Source organism: Manis pentadactyla, chromosome 7 (genome assembly GCF_030020395.1).
Source record: "Manis pentadactyla isolate mManPen7 chromosome 7, mManPen7.hap1, whole genome shotgun sequence".
In the NCBI taxonomy this organism is placed as follows: Eukaryota; Metazoa; Chordata; class Mammalia; order Pholidota; family Manidae; genus Manis; species Manis pentadactyla.
In genome coordinates this window covers 144,238,680-144,253,934 of record NC_080025.1, presented here as the reverse complement: position 1 = coordinate 144,253,934, position 15,255 = coordinate 144,238,680, and the positions used below count along the sequence as shown (strand labels likewise).

The window sequence follows — 15,255 nt, the reverse complement described above, 5'->3', positions numbered from 1 at the left end:
CTTACTGTCCTGTTTCCCTAGTATCCAGGACCTCACGCACGCACTGTGTCTGCGCTCCGGTGCAGATGCCTGGGGCTGGGTGTTTAGCAGTCCTGGGCTCTCTCTCCCTCCCCGCTCCGACTCCTCTCCTACCGCTGGGGGCTGGGGTGAGGGGCGCTCAGGTCCCACCGGGCCGGGGCTTGTATCTTACCCCCTTTACAAGGCACTGGGTTCTCGCAGGTGTGGATGTGATCTGGATGTTGTCCTGTGTCTTCTGGTCTCTCTTCTAGGAAGAGTTGTCTTTGTTATATTTTCATAAATATTTGTGGTTTTGGGAGGAGATTTCCGCTGCTCTACTCATGCCGCCGTCTTGGCTCCATGTGTCCCCTTTTGAGGCTTTTTAATACGTTTTATTGGTATACAGTTCATATACCCTATATTTCACCCATTTAAAGTGTACAGTTCAGTGGCTTTTAGTATATTCACAGAGTTGTGCAACCATCAACCCAGTCAATTTTAGAACATGCGCATTACCTCAGAAGGAAACTCCAAACCTTTTAGGTGTGACACACATACCCAGTTCTCCATCCCCTCCAACCCCAAGTAACCACTAATCCATTTTCTGTCTCTCTAGATTTGCCTATTCTGGGCATCTGATATAAATGGAATTATATAATATGTGGTCCTTGTCCTTTATGACTGACTTCTTTCTCTTAGCATAATATTTTCAGGGTCCCTCCATGTTGTAGCAGATATCAGCACTCCATTTCTTTTATTGCCAAATAATATTCCATTGTATGGATATACCACATTTTAGTTATCCCTTCAGTTGATGGACATTTGAATGGTTTCTACTTTTTGGCTGTTATAAATAAAGCTGCTGTGAACATTCATGTACAAGTGTTTATGTGGACATATGTTTTCATTACTCTTGCGTATAGACCTAGGAATGGAATTTCTGGGTCATGGATAATTTACATTTAACTATTTGAGAAACTGCCAGACTTTTCTACATTGTACACTTTCTTACACTTCCACTGCAATGTCTGAGGTTTCCATTTTCTCCCCATCCTCTGTCACCGTTTCCCCAACATTGTCACTGTCTGTCTTTTTTATTATAGCCAATTCTAGTGGGTATGAAGTGGCATCTCACTTTGATTTTGATTTGTACTTCCCTGATGGCCACTGATGCTGAGCTTCTTTTCACGTGCTCATTTTGGGGCTTGTTTGGAGGCTTTGTTAGGGTGTTAGTCTTTAATCTGGCAAGTTTAGTCCCACTACTACTTCTGGGATCTCTACGGAATTCCTGGGTTGTTCCCTGAGAACTTTCCACTCTGCCTGGGCAGGATGCACATGTCTTTCAGTGTCTTTGCCTGGCCTTATATAGTTAGTTACACCTTGTGTGTGCCCAGCTTAGTATTAAAACACTCCAGGGCATATCTGGGCAGCCTTTTGTCTTCCTCTGGACAGCCCCCTCTTGTCTGCTATTCTTCCCTGCAAACTCCGTCCGGCTCAGTCCGCCCAGACTGACTGCTGCCTCCTCAGCCAGGTGACACCGCTGCGCTGCGTCTGGGGCTGGCCCCTGGATTGCAATCTAGAGGGAAGCTCTGGAGAGAGACGTGGCCGTCCTGGGGCTCCATGTGTTTCCCTTTCAGGGGGAACAGCCCTGCCCTGCCTATTGTCTGATGTCTGAAAACAGTTGTTTGGCGTATTTTTCCCCATTTTCTAGTTGTTTTCAGCAGGAGATTGAACGTGGGCCCAGCTACTCCAACACAGCTGACACGCTCCAGCCATGTTTCAGCCACACCTCTCTGCGCCTTGTCACTGTGGTTGCTATGTGGATTTCAGTATCAACTTTAACTTAACTACTGTCTATTTAGAGTTAATACTGAGTTTTTTGCGTAAAATGTAGATCTACTTAATATCTGCCCATATCAGTTTGTTTTAAACAAAATACAGAGTAAAAAGAATATGTATAGTGTTTTATATTTACCTTCATGGGCACCACTTCTCACTCCTTTCTGTGGGTCTGAATTAACATCTGCTGTCATGTCCCTTCAGTCTGAAGAACTCAATGTTAGTTCTGGGGGGAATTCCCCCAATTCCTGGGCATCTGACAGTATGATCATTTCATCTCCATTTTTGAAGGACTTCTTCTATTTTACAGAAATGCATTAACATTTGTTTCTTTAACACTTTAAGGATGTGATTTCATTGTCTTTGGTCCCCCAGTGCTTCGGATAAGAAATCAATAGAAATGTTTATCCTTATCTCCCCTGTGTAATATGCCATTTCTTTCTGCTTCAAGATTTACTGTGGGGTTCCAGCAGTAATCGTGACAGGCCTAAGTGTGGTTTTCTTTGCATTTATTCTGCTCCATGTATGTGAGTTTCCATGACCTTCCCATTGGTTTTCCAGCTAATTTGGAAAGGTTCTGGCTGGTGCTTCAGATAGATAGTTCCGTCTCCCTCTCTCTCCTCTGCTTCCCCGTGGATGTGGCCACGCGACCCCACCCCACAGGCTCTGTCCTCTGCGCTTCTCAGTCTTCGGGGTCAGTGATCTCCAGGGTGGACAACTTGTGTCCATCTATCTTAAATTTTCTAATTCTTCCTTGGGTGATCACCAGTCTTATTTTCAAACTTTATTTCTAGTGGATGTTCAGCAAGATTGGGACCTTAAACTTGAAAGATTTTGTAGCTTCTTTGTAAAATTTTCTACAGCTGATTTTCCACAAAATGGAACTTCTGAACAATAATTTTCATGTATATTTTGGAAAGACCACTCTTTAGTTTTACCACTTTTCTTGTCAACTGCTGTATTTACACTAATATGGGTACTAGATAGCTTTTTTATTTGTCCAATTTTGTACAAAAGACTAGCAGTTACTTCTCTCCCTATCTACAGAGTGTAGGAGGATGTTAGTCACATTTGTGATACTTCTTGCTTCTCTTTCTAACCTGGCCCGTTAGGCTCCTTGTCTTTCTTCCTCTTCCTAATTGAGATGCTATCTGAGGCTTAACCTTTGGCCCTTTGCTCTTTTCTGTGTGGGAGACCTTGGAAACCTTAATCTACCTCCTCACTGCACCGCGCATCCTCCTTCCTGTCCTTGGCTGTGGCCAGTGGAAATCTCGTCTTTCGGTCTTCTACTCAAGTATCACCTTAGGATGAAGAGGTCCCTATATTTGTCTCCCGTGGGCTAAATTAGTTGCTACTTCAGTGCTCCTGCTAATAGCCTGACGGCGATCTCGTACTGCTTTCTGATTCATTGTAAGGCAGTTTCTCAGCTGGCAATGATTTGCCTACCAGGGAACAGTTGACAGTATCTGGAGACATTCCAGGTCATAGCAGGGGAGGATCGGGGTCGTTGTATTGGCGTCTAGTGGACAGAAGCGCACAGGACAGCCCCAGGGACAAAGAACCATCCGGCCTCAGGTGTCAGGAGTACTAAGGCTGAGAAACACTGCTGTGGGTGTTCCTGAGTTTCATGCTAGATTGTTAGTCCTTTGGAGTAGAGGCTGTATCTCACTCACCTTTCCGCGTGCACACACCCCCTTCTCATCGTGGCAGGGGGCACACCGGTTCCTAATGACCCTGCCCCTGGAAGTGCTGAGCGGCGTCCACACTGCCTGTACCCACGCCCCTGAGGGGCTGTGTGGCAGCAGGCAGGGGCGCTGCCACCAGCTGAGCACTGCCTCATCTCAGGACCTCCGGAGGGAGGTTGGACCGGGGTGCCCCGCTTTCAGCTGCTCTGAACCAAGTCCTCGCCTTCCCTTCCCTTTCTTAGGCTTCCTTCCTTGGCCTGGAGATTCTCATCCAGTCACCAGCATCAAAAATGGGGGTCTCTGTATTTATCCCTTCATCTCTACTTCCCCTGTTTAAAATCTCCAAGCCCTTCCCGTCTTCCTTCCAGTCGCCCCTGTATCCTCACCGTCACCTCTCTAGACATCACTAACCACCTGGGACTCAGTTGTCCGTCTGGCTCCAGTGCTGTGAAAACCACCTTCTGCGGGCCTTTTTCTCCCACACTGCTGCACTACGGGAGCCGCCAGTGCGGGACTGGCCTTCGCTCCAGATAGAGCCCGGCCGTCAGGTGGCCGCATCAGGCCCCACCCTCGCTCTGGCTTCGAGCGCAGTCAGCCTTCTCCGCGTTCTGCAAGGAACTCTGTCCTCTGCTGGCCTTGCCTCCAGCTTGGTTGTGGAGAGCGCACCCATCACACAGGGCCTGGCTAAAGTCTACTTGCCCGACGTTTCCTTGCCTGGCCTGTGTCCACCTCCACCTATACATCCCTACACCAAGCCCTTTAGAGTCAGATATGCTTTCTCCAGTGTCAGTGGCACTTGTGTAGAGGGTGTCTAATGTTGCCAGCCAGCTGCATTTTCAGCTTAAACAAGAGGCCAGGTTTTCTTATTGCAGGTGCCCCCAGTAGGTCCCAGTAGAATGCTGACATAAGGCATAATAATTTTTTGAAAAGCTGAATTGAGAGTGTGAGGCCGCAGACGGGGTCAGCGTGGACTATCCTGTATTGTGTCCCTGTTTTCTGCCAGGCACTTTTATCTCATGTTCTCTCATATGATCCTCACAGAAAGTGAACTTGGGCAATCTTTTTATCCAATTGTTCCAGAAGGGAAACAAATTGAGAGAGGTTTGACGAAATAGTTAGGGCAAGAGTAGCAACTAAGAAGTGCTAAGACTAGTGTTGAGATTTGAACCAAAGTGGCTTTCTGTTACCCTGTGCTATTAACTTCCTAGGCTTTTTACCCACTGTATCTTTGTGAAAACTAGTTGATATGGTCCAGGCATAAATTTATCCAACAACTTAATTTTAGCACATGATGTAACCAGTTGTCCTTTTTAAATCAGAGATGCTAAAAATCTTCTGTGTCCTCAAAAAAAGAAAAGAGTGTAGAGGCTTACCTCCCATTGCACTTCACTTTTTTACTTTGCAGCTATTGCGTTTCTTACAAATTGAAGATTTGTGGCAGCCCTGTGTCGAGCAAGTCTATTGGTACCATTTTTCCAATAGCATTTGCTCACTTTGTGTCTCTGTTACATTTTGATAATCATCATAGTATTTCAATCTTTTTCGTTATATTTGTTACAATTATCTTTGATCAGTGATCTTTGGTGTTACTGTTGTGATTGTTTTGGGTACCACAAGCCATGCCAAGGTGGTGAACTTAACTGATAAATGTCTGTGCTCCCCTCGGACCAGCCACACCATTCCCCACATCTCCCCATCTCGTCAGGCCTCCCTGTTCTGAGACATAACAACATTGAAACTAGGCCAATTAATACCCGACAGTGGCCTCTAAGTGTTCAATGAAAGGAAGCGTCCATGTTTCTCACTTTTAAGTCAAAAGCTAGACATGATCAAGCTTGGTGAGGAGGACAAGTCAAAAGCGCAGATACGCCAAAAGCCAGGCCTCTTGCACCGAGCCGGCCAGGTTGTGAACGCAAAGGAAAAGTTCTTGAAGGAAATGAAAGTGCTCCTCCGGAGGCCACACAAATGCCGAGGGAGCACAGCAGCCCTATTGCTGCTGTGGAGAACGTGGGAGTGGTCTGGGTAGAAGGTCAAGCCAGCCAAACAGCCCCTTAAGCCAAAGCCTCAGCCAGACCAAGGCCCTGGCTCTTCAGTTCTGTGAAAGCTGAGAGACGGGAGGAAGCTGCAGAGGAAAGTTGGAAGCCAAGGTGGCTCATGAGGCCTAAGGAAAGAATTCACCTCCATAACACGAAGGTGCAAAGTGAAGCAGCACGTGCTGATGCGGAAGCTGCAGCAAGTTACCCGGATCGGCTCAGGTCACTCGTGAAGGTGGCTACACTAAACAAGAGGCTCTCAGTGTAAACAGCCTGCCAGGAGAAGAGGGTGCATCTAGGACTTTCACCGCTGGAGAGAAGTCAGTGCCTGGCTTTAGGGCCTCAAAGCACAGGCTGACTGTCCTGTTAGGGGCTACCGCAGCTGGGGACTTTGGGGTGAAGCCCGGGCTCATTGACCGCTCCCCACGTTCTAGGGCCCTTCACAATCATGCTAAGTCTACTCTGCCTGTGCAAAGGAACAGCACAGCCTGGGTGGAACAGCACAGCCTCGATGACAGCACAGCTGTCCACAACACAGTTTACTGAGGGCTTCAAGCCCACTGTGGAGAACTGCTGCTCCGAAAAGAAGCTTCCTTTCAAAATAGGAACTGCTCGTTGGCAACACACCTGGTCCGCCAAGAGCCCTGGGGGAGGTGTGCAATGAGGTGAATGTTGTCTTCACGCCGCTGACTCAGCGTCCATTCTGCAGCCGAGGGATCAAGGAGTCATTTCAGCTTCCAGAGTTTATTATGGAAGACATGCATCTCATAAGGCCGTAGCTACCACGGATAACTGATTCCTCTGACGGCTCTGGGCAAAGTCAAGCGAAAACCTTCTGGGGAGGATCCACCATTCCGGATGCCACTAAGGACATTCGTGATCCACGGGAAGAGGTCAAAATAGCACCACTGACAGGAGTCTGGAAGAACTTGATTCCAACCCTCGTGCATGACCGAGGGGCTCAAGACCTCAGTGGAGGAAGTAACAGCAGGTGGGGTGCAAACAGCAGGAGAACGAGACCCAGAAGTGGAGCCTGAACTGACGAGAACTGACTGAATCCTGCCATCTCAGCATCAGCTTGAAGGGATGAGGAGCTGCTTCTTACGGATGAGCAAAGAAAGTGGTTTCTTGACATGGTTTCTTCTCCTGGTGAAGATGCTGTAAAGATTGTTCCCATGACAACAGAGGCTTTAGAATATGCTATGAACTCAGTCAACGAGGCAGCAACAGGGTTGACTCCAATTTGGAAAGAAGTTCTGTGGGCTAAGTGCTATCAAACAGCATCACATGCTACAGAGAAACTGCTCATGAAGGGAAGAGTCCATCGTGTAGCAAACGTGATTGTTGTCCTACTTTAAGGAATGGGCACAGCCACGCCAACCTTCAGCAACCATCACCTTAACCCAGTGGCAGCCAACTGCATTGAGGCAAAACCCCTTCACCAAAAGGGCCACAACTCACTGAAAGCTCAGGTGATGGTTAGCACTTTCTAGCCATAAAGTATTTTGTAGTTAAGGTGTTTTTTTTTTTAGGAATAAATGCTATTGTATACTTAGCCGACTGCATTAGGTGTAAACATAGCTTTTACATGTCCTGGGAAACCAAAAAGGTCATTTGAGACTCACTTTATCATGATACTCACTTCATTGTGGTGATCTGCAGCCCTACCCACAGTATCTCTGAGATATGCTCATGTATGTCTGAGTATGTTTTAAAATGCAAGTGTGTCAGAAATTTTCAAATTAAATTAATGGAAATATATTCTGGTTTACTATGTTTTAAATTTATAAAACATTTATCTTCAAAGAAATGTAGAACATTTTATGTTTCTAATTTATATTTTCAATATTTCTGAATTGTTTATTTCCTTCTGCTGACTATGGAACTCAACAGTTATGAAATAATTACTCGTTTTCTTATGATATATGCTACCATTTGTAAATAAGAGTTTTTCTTATTTGCAGGTACAGATTTATGAATTAGAGGAACATAAGATTGAAACATGGAGGGGTAAGCACTATTGGAAGTTAAAAATCTCTTACTATCAGGAAAAAAGTGTTCAGGCATGTAAAATGTGTTTTAATTTTACAGATCCTTTCTTTCTGATTAATAAAGTACAATAATTAAAACATTTACTTCTAATTTTTGATAGTATACCATGGATAAACATTATCCATTCTGTTTGTTTTTAGACATGATAGAGAAACAATCACAAGTCTGCAAATACAAAGAAGAGTAAGCTCATCACCCCCCTCCATGGGGCCACCATTCCCTACTAAGTACCCTCCAAAATTTGCCTTTGTATAGAAAACACACCAAAGGAATGTTTAAGATTAACAAAAGCAAGGATCTGTTCTTATTTAAATTTAGTAGTTATTTCTTTACAAAATATGGAGAAACATAGAACAAGTGGACCTTAAACTAGATGATTTGGTCAAATGACATGAAAATAACTCGCAACTTTGCTTTCTTTTGTTTGTAAGTTGAAGTTCACAGTACTCTTTTCTGAAATGGAGCCCTCTTTTTAATTCTAATTTCACAGTTGTGAACTTGCTCTTTCCTAAGAGGTCCATGGGCTGAATAGGTGGAGAGGCGCTAAGGACACGTCAATAGGAATATAAATACAAGCCTGAGATGGCAGTGGCTGAAGGGGAAGCCCTTAGGGTGCTCAGGGAAAGGCCTGGAGAGAAGTGGAGGGACCAGTTAAAGAAAAATTTTGAATTTAAAATTGAAATTTAGCTTTGTACTTCCCACAATTTGCTTGGAATTGATGCCGGGGTTCTTGTTGGTGGAGCCAAAGAATGAGCTTCACAGTCAAGGTAGGAGAGCGAGGTACAGGCTTTTATTTAGAGATACAGTGAAGGGACAGAGCTCCCGGCTCACGCCAGGAGGGGACTAGAGAGTCCGTGTTGGTGCGTTGTCTAGGGGTTTTATAGGCAGTTGAGGATTTTTCGAGAACGTGAAGAAGAGTTTAGGGGTGTGGACGGACTTCTTAAGTGGGCCCTGACTATTAAAAATGAACTTAACATAAGGAATTTCCTGCCTTGGTTTCGCTTGGGGACACCGGCACCTGGGTCTGGGAGCATATCAAAAGGCTGCTTGCTCAGCTCCCAAGGTGGGCTGAGGCATTGTCTATTTGCTAAAGAATCTTGCCTCTTGAACTTCCTGGGTGTTAAAATGCAATCTTATCTTCAAGATGGAATTCTTCCTGCCCTTAGTCTACAGCTGGGTCTCATGCCAAGTTAGTTGCCCAGTTTGCAGAATCACCTAGTCAAGTCTGAAGGAGGAAAGACAGCACATAGGCCTGGGCCTTTTAGTATGCTAAAGTGAATCTTCCACATGGTTACAAATGTTTAGCATAATAAAACGTGTGCTACTCTTCTTTATCTGGGGAACATTAACTGATTTCACTGGAGAATGATTCTAGAGCTCAATGTTTAACATAGAGTTTTAGCAGGGGGGTTTCCTTGCATGTAGTTACACTGCTCTGACTGCAAATATCCCGCCCTGCCCCCTACAGAGGCCCTCACCCTACTCTGACTACATCCATGGTCCCTGTCTCAGAATGATAAGCAACCTTTGTAACTGGATGCGGTATCTGAACATCCGTTAGAATTCTCTGTAAAGAGCAAAGGGCTCCTAATTCCGTGTGCCCTAGAAGTTCACTGAGTAGTTCTGGATTTGTGATGGCTTGATCACGTCCAACTAAACAAGGCCAGCATGGGATCCATATCTTAGCACTATTGTGAGTGAAAATATAACAACCCCAAGACAAGATACTTGTTACCAAATTCTGCTGCATAACTAATGTTAGATCAAGGCTTAAGTGTATTTACATTTTGACATCCCATCACGTTTGGTAGTGATAATGTTGAGGTGTTCTTGAATGCCTTCTGTATAGAAACTTGAGTAAAGCAAATTAAGTACAGTTGATCTTTACAGAGATAATGTCTACATACTGCAAAGATCCCCAAGGTGCAGATAATGAACATTCATTTGGTACAATAAAATTTCAGAACATTTGTAATACAGAATTTGTTATAACATTTGTTTTATCTTTTAACTTACAAAAATCAGTTTAAAAGGGTTTCCTAAATGCTTCATGTCTTGAGGGTGATAGTGACTTGGTAGCATGCTAGTGGCCTCTGCTGGTATTGCTCTTCTATCAGGTTTCTTGACTTCGGATTTTTACATCTGTTGTAATACTGTTTTTAAATGTTTAAGTTCTCCACAAAGGCAACATCCTGAAAGCAATTTGTAAGTTGTTAAAATAGCCCATAACTGTAATTGACATAATAGTTTTCAGTAAATTATTGATTTGTGTTTTTAATCCAATTGTTGTCTATAAATTGAAGGTTATTTTAATTTATGTGATAATTGCAAACAACAAATGTGTTACTAATTGCATTATTTTCTTTCTATAAATACAGAGCTTTATTTACAAGAAACATTTAAGCCTTTAGTGAATATATCTCCAGATGCAAGGTAAACTTGTAAAGTTTCTTTCCTTTGAAAACATCCATTCAGATTCATCAGTTTGGTTACCATGACTGATAGATTGATGATGGATTTTTTTTTTTTATCTAGATAGGGGCTAACCTCCTTAATTCCAAATTATTAAATTTAGAGACAATACAAAACATACCCACTGTTGGTCCAAAGGACTGGTAATAGACTTTGAAGAAGGTCAGACTAAGCAGTTTTAGAATCCAGATCACCTGCAGCAGAAAGCATCTTAGGGAGCTTGTGAAAATGGCAGATGCCTAGGCTCTGCCCCTGACCCATGCAGTCAGTCTGGGGAGGGCAGTGCCCAGAAATGTGTATTAACACAACTCCCCCAGAGGTTCTGACACACGATGTTGAAAGATCAGTCTCTATGAGACTTTGGTCTGAGGTGGGCAGAAGGATGAGCTGCGCTTTGATCTAAGCCTGCTGGGATGGCTCTGATATGTTTCCACGTTGTAAGAAAGCATTCTTAAAAACTTAGAGCACCAGCAAGAAAAAGTGGAATATTGTGGTCTGTTATTTTATTTCCAAGTCCCCAAAAAACAAATACACCGCCCCCCATGCCTTCTTTTTGGCAGTCACAGGAGGCCAGAGCAGCCCAGAGGGGGGCTGAGCAACGGAGCAGCCAGGGAGCTGCATGGAGTCCGAGCGGCCAGCCCAGGGGCCACACTACATTTCCCCACTGTTGCTAGTGGTATCGTTTCTTAGCTTTCCTAGGGTTCAGCTTGTCGTTTCTCTAAAGCATTGAATGCATTATTTAAAAACCGCTCTTAGAGATTTGTAGCTCACACTTGTATTTGAGATTAACAGAGATTGTGAAAAATCAAAAAATTTGCTGAAATCTCCAATTTAAAACTTTTCCAAAAAAAAACACTCTGTTTTAAGTCGATCAACCTTTTTCTTATTGTAATACGAAAACACTGAAAAGCAGGGGTGGTCCAAAGCTTTCTAATTTTTCTCTAAAGCCTCCTAACAACTTTAATGGCTTTTCCCGCAGCCTCTTCGATGCTGTATACTCGTTGATCAAAAATAAAATCCACAGATTGCCAGTTATTGACCCTATCAGTGGGAATGCACTTTATATACTTACCCACAAAAGAATCCTCAAGTTCCTCCAGCTTTTTGTAAGTAGTTTTTAGTGTTTTTAAAGAAATATTTACTTCAAGTAAATTGGCTCCTGTTTCCCTCAGTAGAAGAAATTGTTAGCTTTGAGGTCTCCATTTCTAAACTTGAGTTTCTCAGCTTACGACTACTTGGATTGTACATTCTCAGAGTTGGTTCCAATTAAAAAGCAATCACCTATCAGTGCAAGTATCAAAATAACTGAAAAACTGGAATTCTCTATTTAAATGAGAATATTTTACCACCTAAACCATGAGGGCAATAAAATAGTTTGCAAGTCAGTCTAGTTAACAGAACTGCTATACAAAGATAAATTGAGCCAACATTTATAGCAAGTTGCCTTACGGTGCTTCACTGGTATCAGTTTTGGAAACCTATTCAAAAAATACTGTGCCCAGGATTGTATCACTAGCAGCAGTAATAGAAAAACCCAAAGCAAATAAACTGTGGCGAGAGGATACCATGTTGGTCCAAATTAGGGCTGTGTTTTCCATAGGTTTTCTCCACTGCGTGTGAAATGAGATGGCTTCATCATCATTCCAAGCTTAGAACCTGCTTGTCAGCAGTACCGAGAGAGGCTCAGAAGGACCAGAGCATTTTCAAGAGTGTGGTGCTTTCAATTGCAGTCAGGGATCTGAGACTGAGTAACTGGTCAGCCAGGACCAGTAGGAGGCCTCATTCGTAGGTCACAAGATGATTTGAAAAGCCTTTTTTTTTTTTTTTAAGAAAAAAATGTACATCAACTTAGGTTTCCCTTTTCCTTCCCTACAGCTTCAGGTAAGGGAACATGATAGCCTTCAGGGGAAGCCAGGAGCCAGGCTGCTGGCCCTGGGGTGCTGCCCCGCTGACTGGACAGAAGCACAGAGGGGTCAGTGATGAGGGAAGTGCCTTGTCCATCAAAGCAAGCCTATCTTCAAGTAGTTTACATGTAAATGTAACACTCTTCATGGTTAAATAGATGCCAAGAAAAGGTAGGAAGGAGAATAGTAATTTACGAAAAAGCGTGAAGTTTGGTAAAGTGGCAGTGCAGGGAGGGAGACTGAGGCCTCAGTGATGTTGGGGTCAGACTTGGCATCTGTCCTGCAGGCACTTAGTCACCTCAGCAGTGCAGCTTAACAGGGCCCAGGGTGGGCGGCGTGCCAGGCTTAGCCCACCTACCTGCTAGTCACCTTAAATCTCAGCCGTGAGAGCTCAAGCCTGCTAAGCACTTAGGATGTGTCGGGCACTGTGCTGAGTGCCTCAGGTGACACACCAGTCCTCCAGCACCCTCTCAGGTAGGTCTTTTTATCAGTCCCCTTCGGTGGGTGATGAATCTCAGCAAGGCTGATAGCCTTTGCCACGTTACCGCTGGTGGCAGCGTGTCACCTGCCCCTGTAGCCTCTCAGCCTCCAAGGCTCTCCCGCCCCCCAGGCCACACTGTGGTTCTGTGTAGAGGCACCTGGCTCGGGGTGAAACATGCCCCAGTTTCCCAGCTGCTAAGTGCTGGTCCTGGCCCATTTTCACAGCTGCACTGCCACAGGGGAGCAGGAACGGTCTGAGACAGGCCTTTGGTATTTTTCTCTTCTGTAAGAAGTAGAGGAGGTTGCCTCTGCCTTATATTTGGGCCAATATGGTAATTAGAATCATGCTATTAGAATATTCAGCTAGAGGTTTTCAGATAAAAATACAGAACTTTAAATAAATTTCAGAACCTGACTTGTACTGAGTTGAGATCATTTTCTGAAAAGAAGCAGCATTACCCTTGGAGAAGTTTGGCAGTTAGCCTAAGCAGACAGTGTGGAACAGGGGTTATCCTGCGTCAAGGTGGCCTAGATGACCTAATAGGTCTTTCTTTTTTTTCTCTAAATTTCTAGGATTCTCATGATTTGAATATTGATGAACTCTTTGACTTGAACATTTTGTTTCTTCTAATTGTTCATCTTTTCCTGATAATTATAAGGTACACCAGGAGGATGGAATCAACTATACCCTTTATAAAAGGTGGATCTTTGAAACCGTAGACCTTACTTTGTTTTAGTCAAACACCATCCTAGACTTCTCTGGCTTCTCCCTCCTCCTTTAAAACAGGCTGTGAAAAGAAAAGTGAACTTTTAAAGGTTCTTGTGATTCTGTTCAGTTGGCTTGTTCTTTGTTCCCAGTAGAAACAATTGGAGTCCTCCAAAGGAGAGTGCGGGGTGTGTGGTGGGATGGTGTGAGGACTAGCCTAGCAGCAGCTCAGACAGGCACCTTGAAACGCTTTGGGTTTGCAAATGTGTGGGTTCTTGGTACTATTTAGGGATGACCGCAGGCCCAGGAACTTAATGTGAATAATCGAGAATAAAGGATTCTTGGTGGCTTACAGGTCTTACTATCCAAACAGACCTGTTGTTGCCTTCTGTCCACTTTCTCAGCGGGTAATGGGGAAAATGTTATGTTACCGCTTTGTGTATTTTACTAAGCACAGGCATATATAAGCTGGTTTGAAGAAAAGATACAATTCTTATATGTAATATTTTCATATTAATTCCAACTTCTAAGTAGAATGTTAGAGGAGACTAATTCATTGTACATAGTTTTTCATTCAACTGTGGACATGTGAACATTAAAAAGGTCTGTCTTGGCTCTAGAGCATTTGTATTTCTCTTCCCATTTAGATGTCTGATATGCCAAAGCCTGCCTTCATGAAGCAGAACCTGGCTGCCCTTGGCATCGGGACGTACCACAACATCGCCTTCATTCACCCGGACACGCCCATCATCAAAGCCTTGAATGTCTTTGTAGAAAGACGCGTGTCAGCCTTGCCTGTTGTGGATGAGTCAGGTCTGTGGGTGTGGCCATGCGGCTGAACAGAAACAGCCTAGCCTGTCAGATAAGTGGGGGAGATGAAAATTTAGATACAGTGAATAAGCTCAGCACTAAGCAGCATTCAGAATAATAACAATGTTAAACTGGTTTATCTTCACGTTTTCCATTACGGTATGATCTCATGTCCATTTAAAAATAGACAAGTTAATTTTATTAAGCAATATTTAACTCCTAGTGACTGCTTAGTTAAGATTGATTTTAAATGTTCTTTTTTGTTTCTAAGACATCTTTCTAACATATATTTTCATTTTTAGGAAAAGTTGTAGATATTTATTCCAAATTTGATGTAATTGTAAGTATTTTCATTCTATTAAACCCATCATCTAGAATGCATTTAAAACATATTCATTAGTCTGTTTTTTTTTCCCCTAATTTATTTATTCCTAGTTTTTGGATATGAGAATCTTATCAGAGAATTCTAGAGATTCGTATAATAATTGTGCTTTTAATGTTCATTGGTTTAGCAGCAAAAAACAGTTATAAAACAATTTTGTAATGGTCTTTTCAGTACACAGCTATGGTTTATCCCTGCAACATAGCACATATTTTAAATGGTCATCTTTCTGTGTGGGAGATGTCATTCTGCCGACAGACATGTTCAGTGCACACAGGAAGTCGTGGATTCCTTGTTTCATACTTCCCATTGTTTGCTGATAGGGAACACCCGTTCTCAAGATGACAGCAACTGTATTACATGGCATTAGAGAAAGTCCTATTTTTATTTCCTGCTTTAAATATTCAAGGTTGATTTTGGTGCTGCATCTTTCCAGTCCATCCTTTTCCCCCCCAATCTTACTAAATGCACTTCCTTAGTTTTACAGTATTTCTGAGAAAGGTACCCTGAAACTTTGATAGCCCCAAATGCATACACAATTGTTTGCCATAATATTGACCCCAGCATTAAATACTATTTTGCAGCTGTCTCAGCCCTTTTGTTTCACCCTGTTAACATAACAGACACCAAAAAATATGCCAGTTGGGATTTGTTGAGTGGAACCCTCCAAGATTAATCAGAACCCAAGAAACCATTCGAATCTATGGGTTTATCTAGCCTGTTCTTCCTCCATGATTACTTGAATCCTGATGGGTCTCCTGCAGGCTTCTGAGCAAAAACCTTGTTTTTTTTTTTTGAGCCCCCAGTAGGGGCTGGGCTCATAAGGACAGTCCCTTGCTGCAGGTTTTCTAGCCCTGCGGCACTTCACACCCTTCACAAATGCTAGTCTACCTCT

General features: G+C 43.5%; 1 protein-coding gene across 9 annotated transcripts in view; it reads left to right on the top strand.

Annotated features, from left to right (window-relative positions):
• The window catches only part of PRKAG2 (protein kinase AMP-activated non-catalytic subunit gamma 2), a 266,756-nt gene that overhangs the window by 244,140 nt on the left and 7,361 nt on the right, over positions 1–15,255 (top strand). For 6 of the 9 annotated variants that reach the window (XM_036899688.2, XM_036899687.2, XM_036899689.2 and 3 more), the window contains 5 exons: positions 7,519–7,564; positions 9,985–10,039; positions 11,058–11,184; positions 13,816–13,981; positions 14,281–14,318. In XM_036899688.2, coding sequence (XP_036755583.1) covers positions 7,519–7,564; positions 9,985–10,039; positions 11,058–11,184; positions 13,816–13,981; positions 14,281–14,318 — 432 coding nt within the window. The remainder of the gene's footprint in view (positions 1–7,518; positions 7,565–9,984; positions 10,040–11,057; positions 11,185–13,815; positions 13,982–14,280; positions 14,319–15,255) is intronic. The other 3 variants (XM_036899693.2, XM_036899691.2, XM_036899690.2) reach the window with 1 other exon arrangement.